General features: G+C 51.7%; 1 protein-coding gene across 5 annotated transcripts in view; it reads right to left on the reverse strand.

Annotated features, from left to right (window-relative positions):
• LOC102075488 (WD repeat-containing protein 7) overlaps positions 1 to 13,386 on the reverse strand; it is a 36,150-nt gene that overhangs the window by 12,496 nt on the left and 10,268 nt on the right. For 4 of the 5 annotated variants that reach the window (XM_074533722.1, XM_074533721.1, XM_074533720.1 and 1 more), the window contains exons 12-21: positions 13,031 to 13,251; positions 12,328 to 12,523; positions 11,284 to 11,498; positions 9,803 to 10,566; positions 9,597 to 9,685; positions 8,446 to 8,526; positions 7,836 to 7,954; positions 6,979 to 7,102; positions 5,363 to 5,476; positions 1,329 to 1,550 (exon numbers count right to left, since the gene is read on the reverse strand). In XM_074533722.1, the coding sequence (XP_074389823.1) occupies positions 1,329 to 1,550; positions 5,363 to 5,476; positions 6,979 to 7,102; positions 7,836 to 7,954; positions 8,446 to 8,526; positions 9,597 to 9,685; positions 9,803 to 10,566; positions 11,284 to 11,498; positions 12,328 to 12,523; positions 13,031 to 13,251 (2,145 nt within the window). The remainder of the gene's footprint in view (positions 1 to 1,328; positions 1,551 to 5,362; positions 5,477 to 6,978; positions 7,103 to 7,835; positions 7,955 to 8,445; positions 8,527 to 9,596; positions 9,686 to 9,802; positions 10,567 to 11,283; positions 11,499 to 12,327; positions 12,524 to 13,030; positions 13,252 to 13,386) is intronic. The other variant, XM_074533724.1, reaches the window with a different exon arrangement.

Here is a 13,386-nt window from a genome sequence, read left to right on the forward strand (position 1 = left end):
TATTAAACAAGCCTCCTGGTTTCAGGACGGGGAAACCCAACAGAGCTTCTGTGGTTAACTCACACCAACCAATCCTGATCCATGTGAAACAGCCTCAAAATTCCTTCTTTTCACACCACCAGGCTGCTTTCCTGCCTCCAAACCAGCACCTTATTCAGAAGGTGCCTCCTGCACTAAACCCTGCCCTGTCCCCTCAGCACCCAGCAGCAGCCCTGAGCCAAAGGTGGTGCCAGGCAGGACATCTTTGTTTAAAGCTCTGCCCAGCCTGAGCCAAGGAATGAATATTGACAAAAGCATCCCGGCGCTAATGAGTTGTTCGTTAGGGCAATAAACGTGTCACATTAGAGTGGGGCGGACGAGGTAATTAGCCCTGCAACAGCTCAGCACCCGTGGTGTGCATGCCCAGTGCCCACTCACCAAAGCACAGCTGGGCACAACTGCCAGGGCATGATGCCATTCCCACTCATCTGCACTGGCACATTCACTCCTCACGTCACTTCATTAACCCACATGTGCCCAAATGCTCCAATTTATCACCTTGTGCCAGTGCACAGCAGCCCCTGGGTTCCCAAAATGTCCTTCCTTGCCCTGGAATCTCCGTGAGCACACGGCTGCAGGCAGCCTTGTTATCCCCAGTTTGCCAATGGATTTTAAAAAATGAAATTATTTGCTGGGGAAAATCAATAGCCCAGGCAGGAACAAGCCACTGAGAACTCTGATCAAGATCCAACTAAATCCAAATGATGGACTCCCAGAATAGGATTTAACTTGATTGTGACCCTTTCTAGATGATTTTTTTTCCCCTGATCATTCACAGAGAGACAGAAATTTGGAGAGCTGGGTTAAGATTCCATATCCCTTCCTCCCTTTCTGCTCAGTGGAGTTTTAGTCTTTTATTTTTACTCCACATCTTGTCTCGGGTATCAAACCAAGATAAATTGAAAATCACTTGGGTTTTTTTTTGTACAACGATCCCATCCCCATGGGATGCTGGGGGCGCTCCCAGCCCATTCCCACTCCCCAATCCCACCCTTCTCCAGGCAAACTGAACAAACCCACCCCAATGGGATGCTGTGGGCATTCCCAGCCTGTTCCCACTCCCCAATCCCACCCTTCTCCAGGCAAACAGAACGATCCCATCCCCAGGACATGCTGTGGGCACTCCCAGCCCATTCCCACTCCCCAATCCCACCCTTTTCCAGGCAAACTGACCGATCCCATCCCCATGGGATGCTGGAGGCATTCCCAACCCATTCCCACTCCCCAATCCCACCCTTCTCCAGGCAAACAGACCGATCCCACCCCCATGGGATGCCGGGGGCACTCACAGGTGTGCCTGGCCAGGGAGTAGTTGGCGCCGGCGCTGGTGAGGCCAAAGCCCTCGGGGATCTGGCTGGAGCTGCGGGGCCGCGTCAGCAGCTTGGGCGGCTCGATCTCGGCGCCGAACTCGGCGCCGATGACGCCCAGCAGCACGATGGCCGTGGCCTGCTTGCGCCGCTCCTCGTACGACGAGGACACCTTCTTGGGCTGGGGCAGCCCGGCCAGGCAGCCTGCAGGGAGAGACAGGGCTGGGCAGTCAGGGCTGCAAACACAAATTAAATATCCAATGTGGCAGCGGCACCGCGGCATCGACGCGTCCCTGCCAACACCGGGGGTTTCGTACCTCCATTCACCTCCGTTCACCTCGAGAAAACCCCAAAAAAATCAAAATATCCCTTCAAAAGCACCCAAGAACTCACAGGGAAACAAAGTCACCAGCAATTTCCAGCTTGGTTTGCTCAGTGATAGAAGAATTCTATGTTCACCTAGTGATTTCTGCTTCTTGCTCACTTTGAATTGACAGGCTGCAATTTTAATTGGTTTTTTTTTTTCACGATAAGTTCTTTCCATGATGTATGGTATATATATATATATAAAAGCATCTTTTTGATATAGGATCCATCACCACATCCAGCTTCCTATTAAGCGTCAGGATATTTCAATTTTAGAATACCAGCACACACCATTAAACCAAAGGGATACTTTCATACAGCAAAATGGCACCTATGGAATTACAAAGCCACAATCATGAACAGGACATAAAAGTGCAATATTTGTTATTAGTTTAACACAGTCCAGGCATTCTGAATTCCAAAAGCAGAGGAGGTTTTTTTAATTTGGAGTAAAATCCCCAAATCTGGGAAGAAATTATTGCAATGAACCTGCAGTCACTTATTCTGACAAATCAAGCCCACTCTCACCTAGATGTTCATTTCCAGCATCCTAGGCAATTCCCTACCATTTGTAGGGAATAAATGGGAATTCCCTACCATTTGTAGGGAATAAATATAAGGAAGTTTTAATCCTTCCCAAGAGCTGTTTGCTGAGGAGCTGGGAGACAGCACCTGGATTAATGAAGCACAGGGAATGTCTCTGTTAATGACATCCACGGGGCTCCGGAGGAAAACAAGGAATTCGCCGAAATTTAGGAGCTGTGCTCAAGCCAAAAGGGAGAGAAAACCAAGGGAAACCTTAACAATGGGAAGGGAGGGGAAAAAAAGGGAAAAAATCGATAGCAACTGCCTTTGGAGGAAGAAGGATGCAAGGGGCTGGAACAAAGCAGGGCAGGAACAGCTGGAGGTGCCCAGGAGCCGTTTGTGCCGGTCCCACACCCCGTTAACCCTTTCTGCACACCACGGAATGCTTTGGGGGTCAGGGGTTTGGGGATCACCCCATCCCTCCATGAGCCCAGAGTTCTCCAGGCACTATCCAGCCTGGCTTTGGATGCTTCAGGGATGGGCAATTCTGGGCCACAGAATCTGTATCAACCTGGAATGGCCAAAATAAAAATCCCACTGGGAATCCAGGAGCTCCCCTGTGCCAAGATATCCCTCCTTGTTCACCCCACAGGAAATTCCACCCAGGACAGGCTGGGAAAGATCCACATTAGCAATCTGGAATGTGACAGCTTGATCCTCTGCCTCAAACCCCTAAAATCCCCCAAACTCCAAGAAATTCCAGGCTGGCCAAGCCAAGCCTCAGGCCAGCAGCATCCCCTCTGGAAGCACACCTGGAAAGGGGAATTTCATCTGGCTGTGCCCGTTTGGTGTTGTGTCCCCACGCTGCGTGCCCCGTTAATCACAGCCCGGGCTGACACGCAGATCCATTCTCCTGACAGGGCCCTTGATCACCTATCACAGGCACAAAATTAATAACCTCCATGGCCCCGCCAGGAAAACACGAGCTGGGCTGCCAGGAGGACAAAAACCACTGGGAGTGCAGCTGGAAAAATCCCAGTTCAGCCTGATGGAACGACAGGATATATCCCCATCTCAATATCCCAGCGCAAGCCCCAGAGCCCAGGGTGATGGAAGCAGGGGGGAAGTGCCCAAACCCCCCTGGTTTGCTGCAGTTAACACCCAGCAGCACGTGGCTCCCCAGCTCCCCTTAATTGGCTTTGCACACTTCTTGGGGAAATTAATTCCAGCCCAGCTTACAATAACAGGATTAAAGGCCCAGGAGATTCTCTCCGGGGGGAGCTGCACAGGGATCCCCGGGTGTGGGTGAAGGAGAGGGGCACTGCAGAGCCAGGAACCCACCCCAAAACCCAGCCTGGGCCCACAGCCCTGCCCTGAGCAGCCCTGAACCCCCGGGGCAGCCCCTACTCCGGGGTGTAGCTACTCAGCACTTGCACCAGGCTCAGCACTCACACACAGAAACACTGGGAACGGACATTTCACACGGATAATCACTGGCTCAGCACACACACAGAGCTGTGAGGGCTCTCTCCCAATAACCAGGAGTGAAAACATTGCTCAGGAATGCCGGTGACAAGGGAAATGCAGGAACAGGAGGAGATTTTACAAACCCTGGGCCATTGCTGGGTGCACAGCGCCCTCTGCTGGTCCCGCAGAGAACGGCAGCCTGGCAGGGAGCTGGGCGCCTGCAGAATTTGGGAATTTCTCCCTCCCAGCCCATCCTCTGTTATCTCTGCCATCATAACTCACTGCCCATTCCTCATCTCTAATAAAACAATCAGTGCTCTGGAATATCTGAAATTCGAAATTGGGAATCATTGAATGGCAGAGCTCTTGAGGCGCTGGGAGTTGTCATGCATTAGAAATTACAGCTTAATTCCTTGATCTGCTCATTGCTAATGGGATCCCAATATGTAAGAGTCTGTAGACCAATGATCTTTAATATTGGATTTGGAATTTAGTGGCAGCTTCCCAACAGGATCACTTGGAACAAACAGTGATGAGTAAGAATTTGGAGTAGTTACAGCCCAAATAAAATTTAAAAAAAATAACCACACACACACTTCCCCCGGATTGCTGATGTGCAAGAATGGGATTGTGGAGCTTCAGAGTCACTGGCATCAATTTACCCACAAAATTTACCCGCAAAAATGGACCCACAAATCAAAAAATACCATTCCAGAAGTGCTTTAATGCCAGCAGTCCTGGAGCTCAGGGAAGCACCCCAAAAGGAAAATGCAGGAACCCAGGTTATTAAAATTCACACTGCTACAAGCTCAACAGGAGCAACTCCAATTAAAACAGCACTTACCATTTGTTACAGGGTTTCCCTCTGAAAGATTTGATTTCTCCCAGTAAAACAGTTGTAATGTCACACAGAACAAATAACAAATCACTCTGGAACTCATTGGAGGTTACCCAAAATCAGAAAGTCTGTCATTTACACAATTCAAAATATACCCAATATATAATGTAGATATAGGGTATATGTATTATATACCCAATATATGTTATAATATGTCCAATTATATACAATATAATTATACCCAATATATATTATATATATTAACATATATAATACATAATTGGCATATATTACATATAATATAAGCCAATTCACCAAATTCTCAAATTCTGATTCTGATCACTGGAGCTAGGAGAATTTATGCTCAACTGGGAAAAAATGCTGCTGCCCATGTGTGAATTATTTAAACAAACATTTGGTCTGTTTTTAGTTACCAAAAAAAGCCTTTCAGGCATTAAAAGGAGATTTGAGGAGAGCCCAGATTTTCTAAGTAAAACCCACTGGAGTGTAATTAAGGATTTTCAGCTAAAATGTTTCACTCTCCCTAAGTTCTGAGGCGCAAATCCTTTTAAGAAATGACCTTGATAAGCGGAAGCTTTTGGGGAATCCCAAGTTGGAAAAGATCCTGTTGAGGGAAAAATAAGAATTTTTTTTCTGCAGTCCCAATACAAACCTCAGTGTATCCCCTGAACCCAAAACGCAGCCCCCTTGGATCAGATCCCCCCTGGAACAGATGATTTGGGGAACAGTTATGGCTGTGGGCAGTGCATTAACGAAGCGCATTAATTATCCCGGCGACATTAACGACGCGAGGGCTCACCTGCAGCGATGTCATCGTCGGCCAGGTCGTGCTCCTCCTCCTGGGCCTTGGCCTCGGCCCCCGTGGGCTCTGTGGTGGCAGCTGTGCCCTGCAGGGCCTCTGTGGGCACGCCAGCTGTAGGGACGGGACACGGGGACACCGATGGAAAGGCATTGCCAGGGAAACATCCTGGAAATGCTCTGAGGGCAGGGGGAATCTCAGCCCAGGATGGATGGCTGGGCCCTCAATGGATGACTGGGAATGTGGGGTTCCCTCAATGGGTAACTGGGGATGTGGGGTTCCTTCAATGTTAACTGGGAATGTGGGGCTCCCTCATGGTAACTGGGGATGTGGGGTTCCCTCATGGATGGCTGGGAATGTGGGGTTCCTTCAATAACTGGGAATGTGGGGTTCCTTCAATGGATGACTGGGAATGTGGGGTTCCCTCATGGATAACTGGGAATGTGGGGTTCCTGCATGGATAACTGGGAATGTGGGGTTCCCTCATGGATGACTGGGAATGTGGAGTTCCCTCATGGATAATTGGGAATGTGGGGTTCCTGCATGGGTAACTGGGAATGTGGGGTTCCTTCAATGATAACTGGGAATGTGGGGTTCCTGCATGGATAACTGGGAATGTGGAGTTCCCTCATGGATAACTGATGTGGGGTTCCCTCAATGGCTGACTGTGAATGTGGGGTTCCCAGGCCCTGTCCCTGGATGGATGGCTGTCCCTAAGGGTCCCCATGTCCCTCAATGGATGGCTGTCCCTAAGGGTGCCCATGTCCCTGGATGGATGGCTGTCCCTAAGGGTTCCCATGTCCCTGGATGGATGGATGGCTGTCCCTAAGGGGTTCCCATGTCCCTGGATGACTGACTGTCCCTAAGGGTTCCCATGTCCCTCAATGGATGGCTGTCCCTAAGGGGTTCCCATGTCCCTCAATGGATGGCTGTCCCTAAGGGTCCCCATGTCCCTCAATGGATGGCTGTCCCTAAGGGTCCCCATGTCCCTCAATGGATGGCTGTCCCTAAGGGGTGCCCATGTCCCTGGATGGATGGCTGTCCCTAAAGGTCCCCATGTCCCTCAATGGATGGCTGTCCCTAAGGGTCCCCATGTCCCTCAATGGATGGCTGTCCCTAAGGGTCCCCATGTCCCTCAATGGATGGCTGTCCCTAAGGGGTGCCCATGTCCCTGGATGGATGGCTGTCCCTAAAGGTCCCCATGTCCCTCAATGGATGGCTGTCCCTAAGGGTCCCCATGTCCCTCAATGGATGGCTGTCCCTAAGGGGTTCCCATGTCCCTCAATGGATGGCTGTCCCTAAGGGTGCCCATGTCCCTCAGTGGATGGCTGTCCCTAAGGGTCCCCATGTCCCTCAATGGATGGCTGTCCCTAAGGGGTTCCCATGTCCCTGGATGGATGGCTGTCCCTAAGGGTCCCCATGTCCCTCAATGGATGGATGGCTGTCCCTAAGGGGTCCCCATGTCCCTGGATGGATGGCTGTCCCTAAGGGGTTCCCATGTCCCTCAATGGATGGATGGCTGTCCCTAAGGGGTCCCCATGTCCCTGGATGGATGGCTGTCCCTAAGGGTCCCCATGTCCCCGTTGCCCAGGCGAGGGCAGTGCCAGGGCTCTCACGGGAGATGACGCTGTCCATGTACTGGGGCAGGTACGGCGCCCAGGTGTCGATGGTCTCCTTGCGGCCCGCCTGCTCGATCCTGCGCAGCTCGGCCAGCAGCAGCGCCTGCGCCGCCTCCCGCACCTGAGGGGACAGCAAACAGCACAAACACAGGGTCACCAACCACACTGACACCGAGCCTTAGTGCCATTCCTGAGAGTTAAACTGGGATTAACTGGGAACTGTCCCAGCAGCAGCACCTGCAGCACAAGCACAGTCCTGATGCCTTCAGTTTTAGCTTTCTTGTTTTTCCACGTTCTGCACTGCATTGGTGTGGATTTCTTATATATATTTCTGAATTTCATAGAAAGTGCTGGCAAGTTCTCCGCACAGTTTAGTCACACTAAACAATCCTTTTCCAGAACCAGCACTGACAGTGTGGCAGCCTCAGTACCATAAAGCACAAACAACAGAGAATTGAGGAGAGCAATCTAGGAGAATGGGACCCCATCACCTGGAGATGGTACTGGACAATGAACCCCAGTATGGAAATGGAGCAAAACTTATAAAAGTGTGAAAATGGGTGACCTGGAGTCCATCAGGGGTGCAGCCCTTGCACTGCCCAAGGTGCATCCTTTAAAGGCCTTTTATTTAGGGACAAGGACGTCGGAAAACATTTCACTTTAAACTTGTGCAGCACGATATTTAAAAGACAAAAAAGACTAAAAAGGACTCTCATTTTAACGAGTACTTATGCTTTGTTGGACTCAAACCCTCCTTCTTTCTTGCAGCAGGAATAATGATGAGCAACAGTAAATAATATTAATAATGATAATGATAATAGCAATAATGATAAGAAGCAGAGGGCGGGCCTCACCTCCAGGCAGCGATCCTGCCACCTCCGCGCCAGCATCTCCAGCAGGGGCGGCCGGAACTTCTCGAGCCCCAGCAGGTCGGGCAGCATCACGCAGTGCATGGCAGCCAGCTGGCTCCAGCCTGGGGAGCACACACATGAAATGAACCCCAAAAATCACCCAGAACGGGCCCTGAGCATCATCCGGCCCAGCCGCGTCCACCTCGGCTCACGCTGCACAAACCCATCCTCGGTTAAACTTGTGCAAGCGGATCCGAGCACAGCTCATCCTCATCAGCACACTGCTGTCCTGATTTCCCACCTGAATTCTTTATTTCAGCACACTTAATCCAGGGGCATTCCTGCTACAGCTCCGTGCAGGTAAAACCAGGACAGAAATCCAAAGTTCAAATCAAAATGTCCCATATTCTATTCAATATATGTCTGATTTTCAATTCAAATCTCCATCAGCACCAAAACTCAGATTTAAGGCTTCCCCAACAGGGAAACCTACCCCGGGTACCCTTGGGAGAATTCCCTCAGAAATCAAATAAATGATTTTAGAAATCAAAGAACAATGAGGAGGGGTTTTGGCTGAAGTAAAGGCCAAGGAGAAAAGTGAGGAAGGAAATACCTTCGTTGACTAAGAAACAGGAATGGAAAGCAGAAGTGTCAGAGTGCCCAGATTCCGTGCTGGAAGCAGCAGCAGGAGCAACTTGCAGAGGAAAGAAGAAGAAATAAAAAGAGAGAGAGAAAAAAAAAAAGAGGGAAGTGAGGAGAGCAGCAGCAGAAAAACGGGTTAGTATCACTGCAGCATGGAAAACAAGGGGATGATCTTCAACTGAAATATTCAACTTAAAAATAAAACTCGGCTTCAAAATAACATCCAACTCAAAATAATATTGAACTAAATGAGAATTCCAGGTTTTCCAAGAAGGAAGAGGCAGACAAGCAGCTGCAGAGGAACATGGAGACAGTGACAGAAACTGGGATGTTTTGAAAAGACCAAAATACATCTAAATCAAGTGATTTGAAATATGTTTTTGGGCAGGTGGCTTTGGTTTGGCTTCCTGCTTGACTCTAAGTTAGAAACCCAGGAATTTTGCTGCTTCTTCTTGTGCTTTTCCCACATTTGCCCAGATTTGGAAGCTGTGCACCAAAGGGCAGAAAATAAACCCCAATCAGCCCGAGCTGCCCCATCCGTCACTCCAGGGTGTCCAGGATGAATTCCCGAGGGCTGCCTGGAATTTACCTTCATTCTAAATGGGCCTCTAGGCAAAAATGCAACCACAGAAATGCCAAAAAGCCTGAAGGAGAAGGACACAAAACCCTTTTCTCCAGGCCTTCCACCCCAGAGTGGCTGCAGTACATCCCTTCCCAGCCCACTTGCATCGAATGTAGGGAAAGCAGAAATGACAGCTGCACTAAGGCACCCAGGCTGAAACTAAAGAGGTTTCTGCCTGGTTCTGCTCACTCTGCTCCAACGTGAGGAGCTCCAGCCAGCCAAGCACCGAGCTGGGATCACTGCCACAGGAACACTTTGGGATGAGCCTGCAGCTCCAGGCTTTAGAGCCTCCTCAGAATGTGTGGGAGCACTTGAATCAGGAATGATGATGTCAAGGAGGATCAGCAGCTTGTACTGGCTCCTAAACCAGTCCTAATCCCCAGTAATTTCATGGAGGTTAACATTGCATTACTGTGTCCCCCATGCAGTAATTTCTTGGTAACAAGGTGTTAAACTCAGCTGCAATAACAGCATCAAGGGCAGCAAAGAAGCGGTTTTACCTTGTTTGATTTGCCCCTGCGCCGCATGGCTGGCCACGGGAGGGGGCGGCTTCGCCTTGGCCATCTCGGGGGTGCCCGGCCGCGGTGGCCTAGATGGACAGAGACACACACCAATGGAGCCACCCATGCAGCCAGCACCAACCAAAGCACAGCCAACCCTGCACCCCCCCAGAGGGCCCTGCCAGGCCCCGGCAGCGCCGCCCCACCTGCTGGGCCCTTTCTTCATGTGCTCGCCGATGAAGGTGGCGTTGGTCATGCTCATGAGCGTGTTGGCCAGCGAGATGACGGAGAGCAGGTGCTGCGTGGTGACGGCCCGCGACACGCCGTAGGTGCCCTTGCCCAGGCCCTCCGTCACCGACACCCTCCTGCCCAGCTCCTGCGGCGCCGCCCTGCCCACGGGCTGGTTGTAGCCGGGCAGCATCAGGGACATGTGGCCGCCCCGCGACAGGAGGCCGAAGGACACGGAGCAGTGCGGCTTCAGCATGCCCAGGCGCTCCAGGCACAGCTCGTCCAGCACTGAGTTGAGCCCCCAGGCGTGCAGGCACGACATGAAGAGCTTGGCCGTGTCCATGGTCAGGTTGTACTCCAGCAGAGTCAGCGGCTTGGACTTGCTGGAGCGATACTCCGGGTCGCCGTCCTCCCTCCTCTGCCTCGCCGCCTCCTCGTCCTCGTCCTCGTCGTCCAGCAGGTGCTCCTTGATGTTCTCCTTGATGGTCTCCTTGACCTGCTGGAAGAGCACGGCGGCGCGCTTGCCGGCCAGGAAGGAGCCGCCCTTGTCGGCGGCGCCGGGCGCTCCGCGCGCGCTCTCCGGGGACGCGGCGCCCGCGCTGGGCCGCGCCGCCTCCTCCGTCAGCAGCTGGATGATCAGCGCCTCCACGTCGAAGAACAGCACGTGCACGTCGGGGTCCGTCACGTTGGTCTTGATGGCCTGCACCATCAGCGAGTTGTGCGAGTACTTGGGCAAGTTCCCCTGCAAGGGCAGGGCAAAGGGAATTCAGAGCAGAGGCGGGTCTGAAACACGGCCACTGACCACAGAAACCCCACTGCCAGCTGTTTGTGGATAAACAGCGCTCCCCAGGTGAGGCACGAGCTCACACCTCCTTCTCCTGAACCCCGGGACAGTGCAGTTATGTTCCAAGCAACAGCAAGATTGTTATGAAGCTTAAAACCCATTCAATATTTGGAGGGTGAACTGTGGAATCAGTACATGGCACTGGGAAAGCAGCTGCTCAGCGTCACCCAGACCTGCAATTGCAGCCTGTCTTATTCCTCCCAAGGGGAAAGAAGGGAGGAGGCAGGGAATGAAGGGAAAAAGCTGAAGGATGTCAGAAAGGAGACTGGAAACCAGAACGTGAACATCAGCTTTGAAGCATTATTGTCCCTAATCCCTTCATTCCCAACTGCACGAGGAGCCCACACACAAAACCCTGCAGGAACCAATGCAACACTCCCAGTTGTGCCTGGATCCAGCAGGAGCAGACATTTTTTAATGGAAACCTGCTGGTGGTGCTCTGAGGAATGCTCCCACCACATCACTCGCAGATCTCTCTGCCAACAGAAGGCACAGAAAGGGATGCGTGGAGAAGCTGGGAACACCATGTTTGTGTTGCTCTGGCTGAGAACCTTTTGGTTAAAATGACAGAAATTTCCTGAATTTCAGCTCTTTTTATGAACACAGCCCACGCACCTTGTCGGAGGCCTCGGAGGCCAGCAGGTTGGTGGCCAGGGTCTGCAGCTTCTGGTGGGCCACGTTCTTGAGGGCGGCCAGGCTGCGGCGGGTCATGGCCTGCTTCAGGTTGACGGCGGGGTGGCTGAGCGCGTCCACGGCCGCCGGCACGGCCTCGTCGCACGCGCTCAGGATCTCCACGGCCGTGATCCCCATCACACAGCGGTCCAGCGCCCCTGCAGGGGACAGGGACAGCTCAGCACCCACCTGGGGGGGGATAGGGAACCTCTGTGCTTCAGCTGGGCTCTGAGAGGATGGAATTCCCTGCTCCCATCAGGGTCACAAACCCCCAGGGGGAAGCTCCTCATGGAAATGTGCCCAAGGGTTTGAATTCTCCCTCTGTTGGGGGAGGTGGAACAGGAAAGCCTTACAGATAGGACTGGCTGGCAAAAGGTTGTGAGGATATGGGAACTATAAGGGAGATTGAGATGAAAGCCAGGTTTGAGATCCTTCAGTTACTGAACAACTGGAAAACAATGGCCTGGCCAGCTAAAGGTGATCCTCTTTTGATGGAACAACACCCTCTGCTTGCAGACAGGCCCAAGGGTCAGAGCAGACCCTACAGCTTGGCAGAAGGGCCCAAAGAGGAGTTTGTAGGGTTTAACATGTAACACAGCGTGGTAATGGAATGATTCTTATAGGCTGTATGCACATGCTGTAGGATTTGTGTATTGTACCAGATTGGTTAGTGAGAATGAGAATATTCAACACAGAGGAAGATTTATGGTATTGTAAGGGGAACCTTGCCCTCTCATCCTCTTTACCCCTCTCTTTACTTCTGTTTGCTGCTCTGAGCTGTGCTGGCACACACAAAATAAAGGATATTATTATTTTTTTTTACAATAAACCCCAATTTCCACAGCCTGGCTGCAGAGATGTCTCATCTCCATCCTACCCCCATCTCTCCTACATCCCTCAGAGTTAGCTCTAAGAGCAGATCTGTATTTCTGCCTTTCAGATCCATATTTGCGTCCATGAGAAAGGGACCAGGCAGTCTGCGCTCACCGGTGTCCATCTGCCAGACGTACACGGAGCCGTCGGAGCAGCCCACCACCAGGTAGTCATCAGCTGGCCTCCACTTGATCACCTGGATGGGGAACAGGTGCCGGGACGCCAGCATGATGCACTTCTTCTCCCTGAGGCTCAGCAGCCCCACCGAGTGATCGCTGGCCACGGAGCACACGCAGTGCTGCACTCGGGCCTGGGGGGGAAACACAAACAGATTAATCACAGTGCAGGGCTGGGGTTGAAACCTTTCCCCCGCTGGGCAAAGCAGGGTGACCAAACTCAGGCACCCACACCAGTGCTCAAACTCACTGGGAACAGAATTCCCTGACCAGAGATTCCCATCATGAAGAGAAAATGGGTATTGAACCCCATTTTGCTAAGCAAACTCCAGAGTTTTCAGCCAATGTCACTTTGTTCATTAAATTCTATTTATTAAGTTTCAAGAGGAAATATTGTCTCTAAACCCTATTTTAGTAGGTTTAATAAAGCCCCTATTTTCAACCCTTTGCAGAATTAAAACACGGTGGAAGAAACCATAAATGACAGAATAACCAAGCTGCTCTTTGTGCCTCTCTTGCAGAGCTGGGTCAGTGATGCACCCCCAGCATTCCACGTTGCATTCCCACTCTCGAGGAGCACTGAGGGTTATCTGGAGCACTGAGGGTTATCTGGAGCACTGAGGGTTATCTGGAGCACTCACGCTGCAGTTTTCTGGTGGGACCAGCAGCTGGGTGATCTCCCCGCCGTGCACACAGAAGATATGTTTCATCTCTCCCGAGAAGATGTCCCAGATGATGACGGAGAAGTCCACCCCTCCCGAGATGAGGTACCTCTGGTCGTAGCGGGAGGACACCTGGTGAGGGTACAGCAGGCACGTCACCTTGTTCCGGTGGCCTCGCAGCGTCCTGTGAGGGGGCCAGCCTGCCAGGGCACAAGGGCACAGCAAAGAGAGGGAAATGGAGGTTCAACAGACACCTGCATCTCTATTTCAAGTGTTTGTTCTGCGCTCACACCCCAAACTATGGAGGTAATGTCACATGGAACCCACACACCCAA

The sequence above is a fragment of the Zonotrichia albicollis genome, chromosome Z, assembly GCF_047830755.1.
Source record: "Zonotrichia albicollis isolate bZonAlb1 chromosome Z, bZonAlb1.hap1, whole genome shotgun sequence".
Taxonomy (NCBI): Eukaryota; Metazoa; Chordata; class Aves; order Passeriformes; family Passerellidae; genus Zonotrichia; species Zonotrichia albicollis.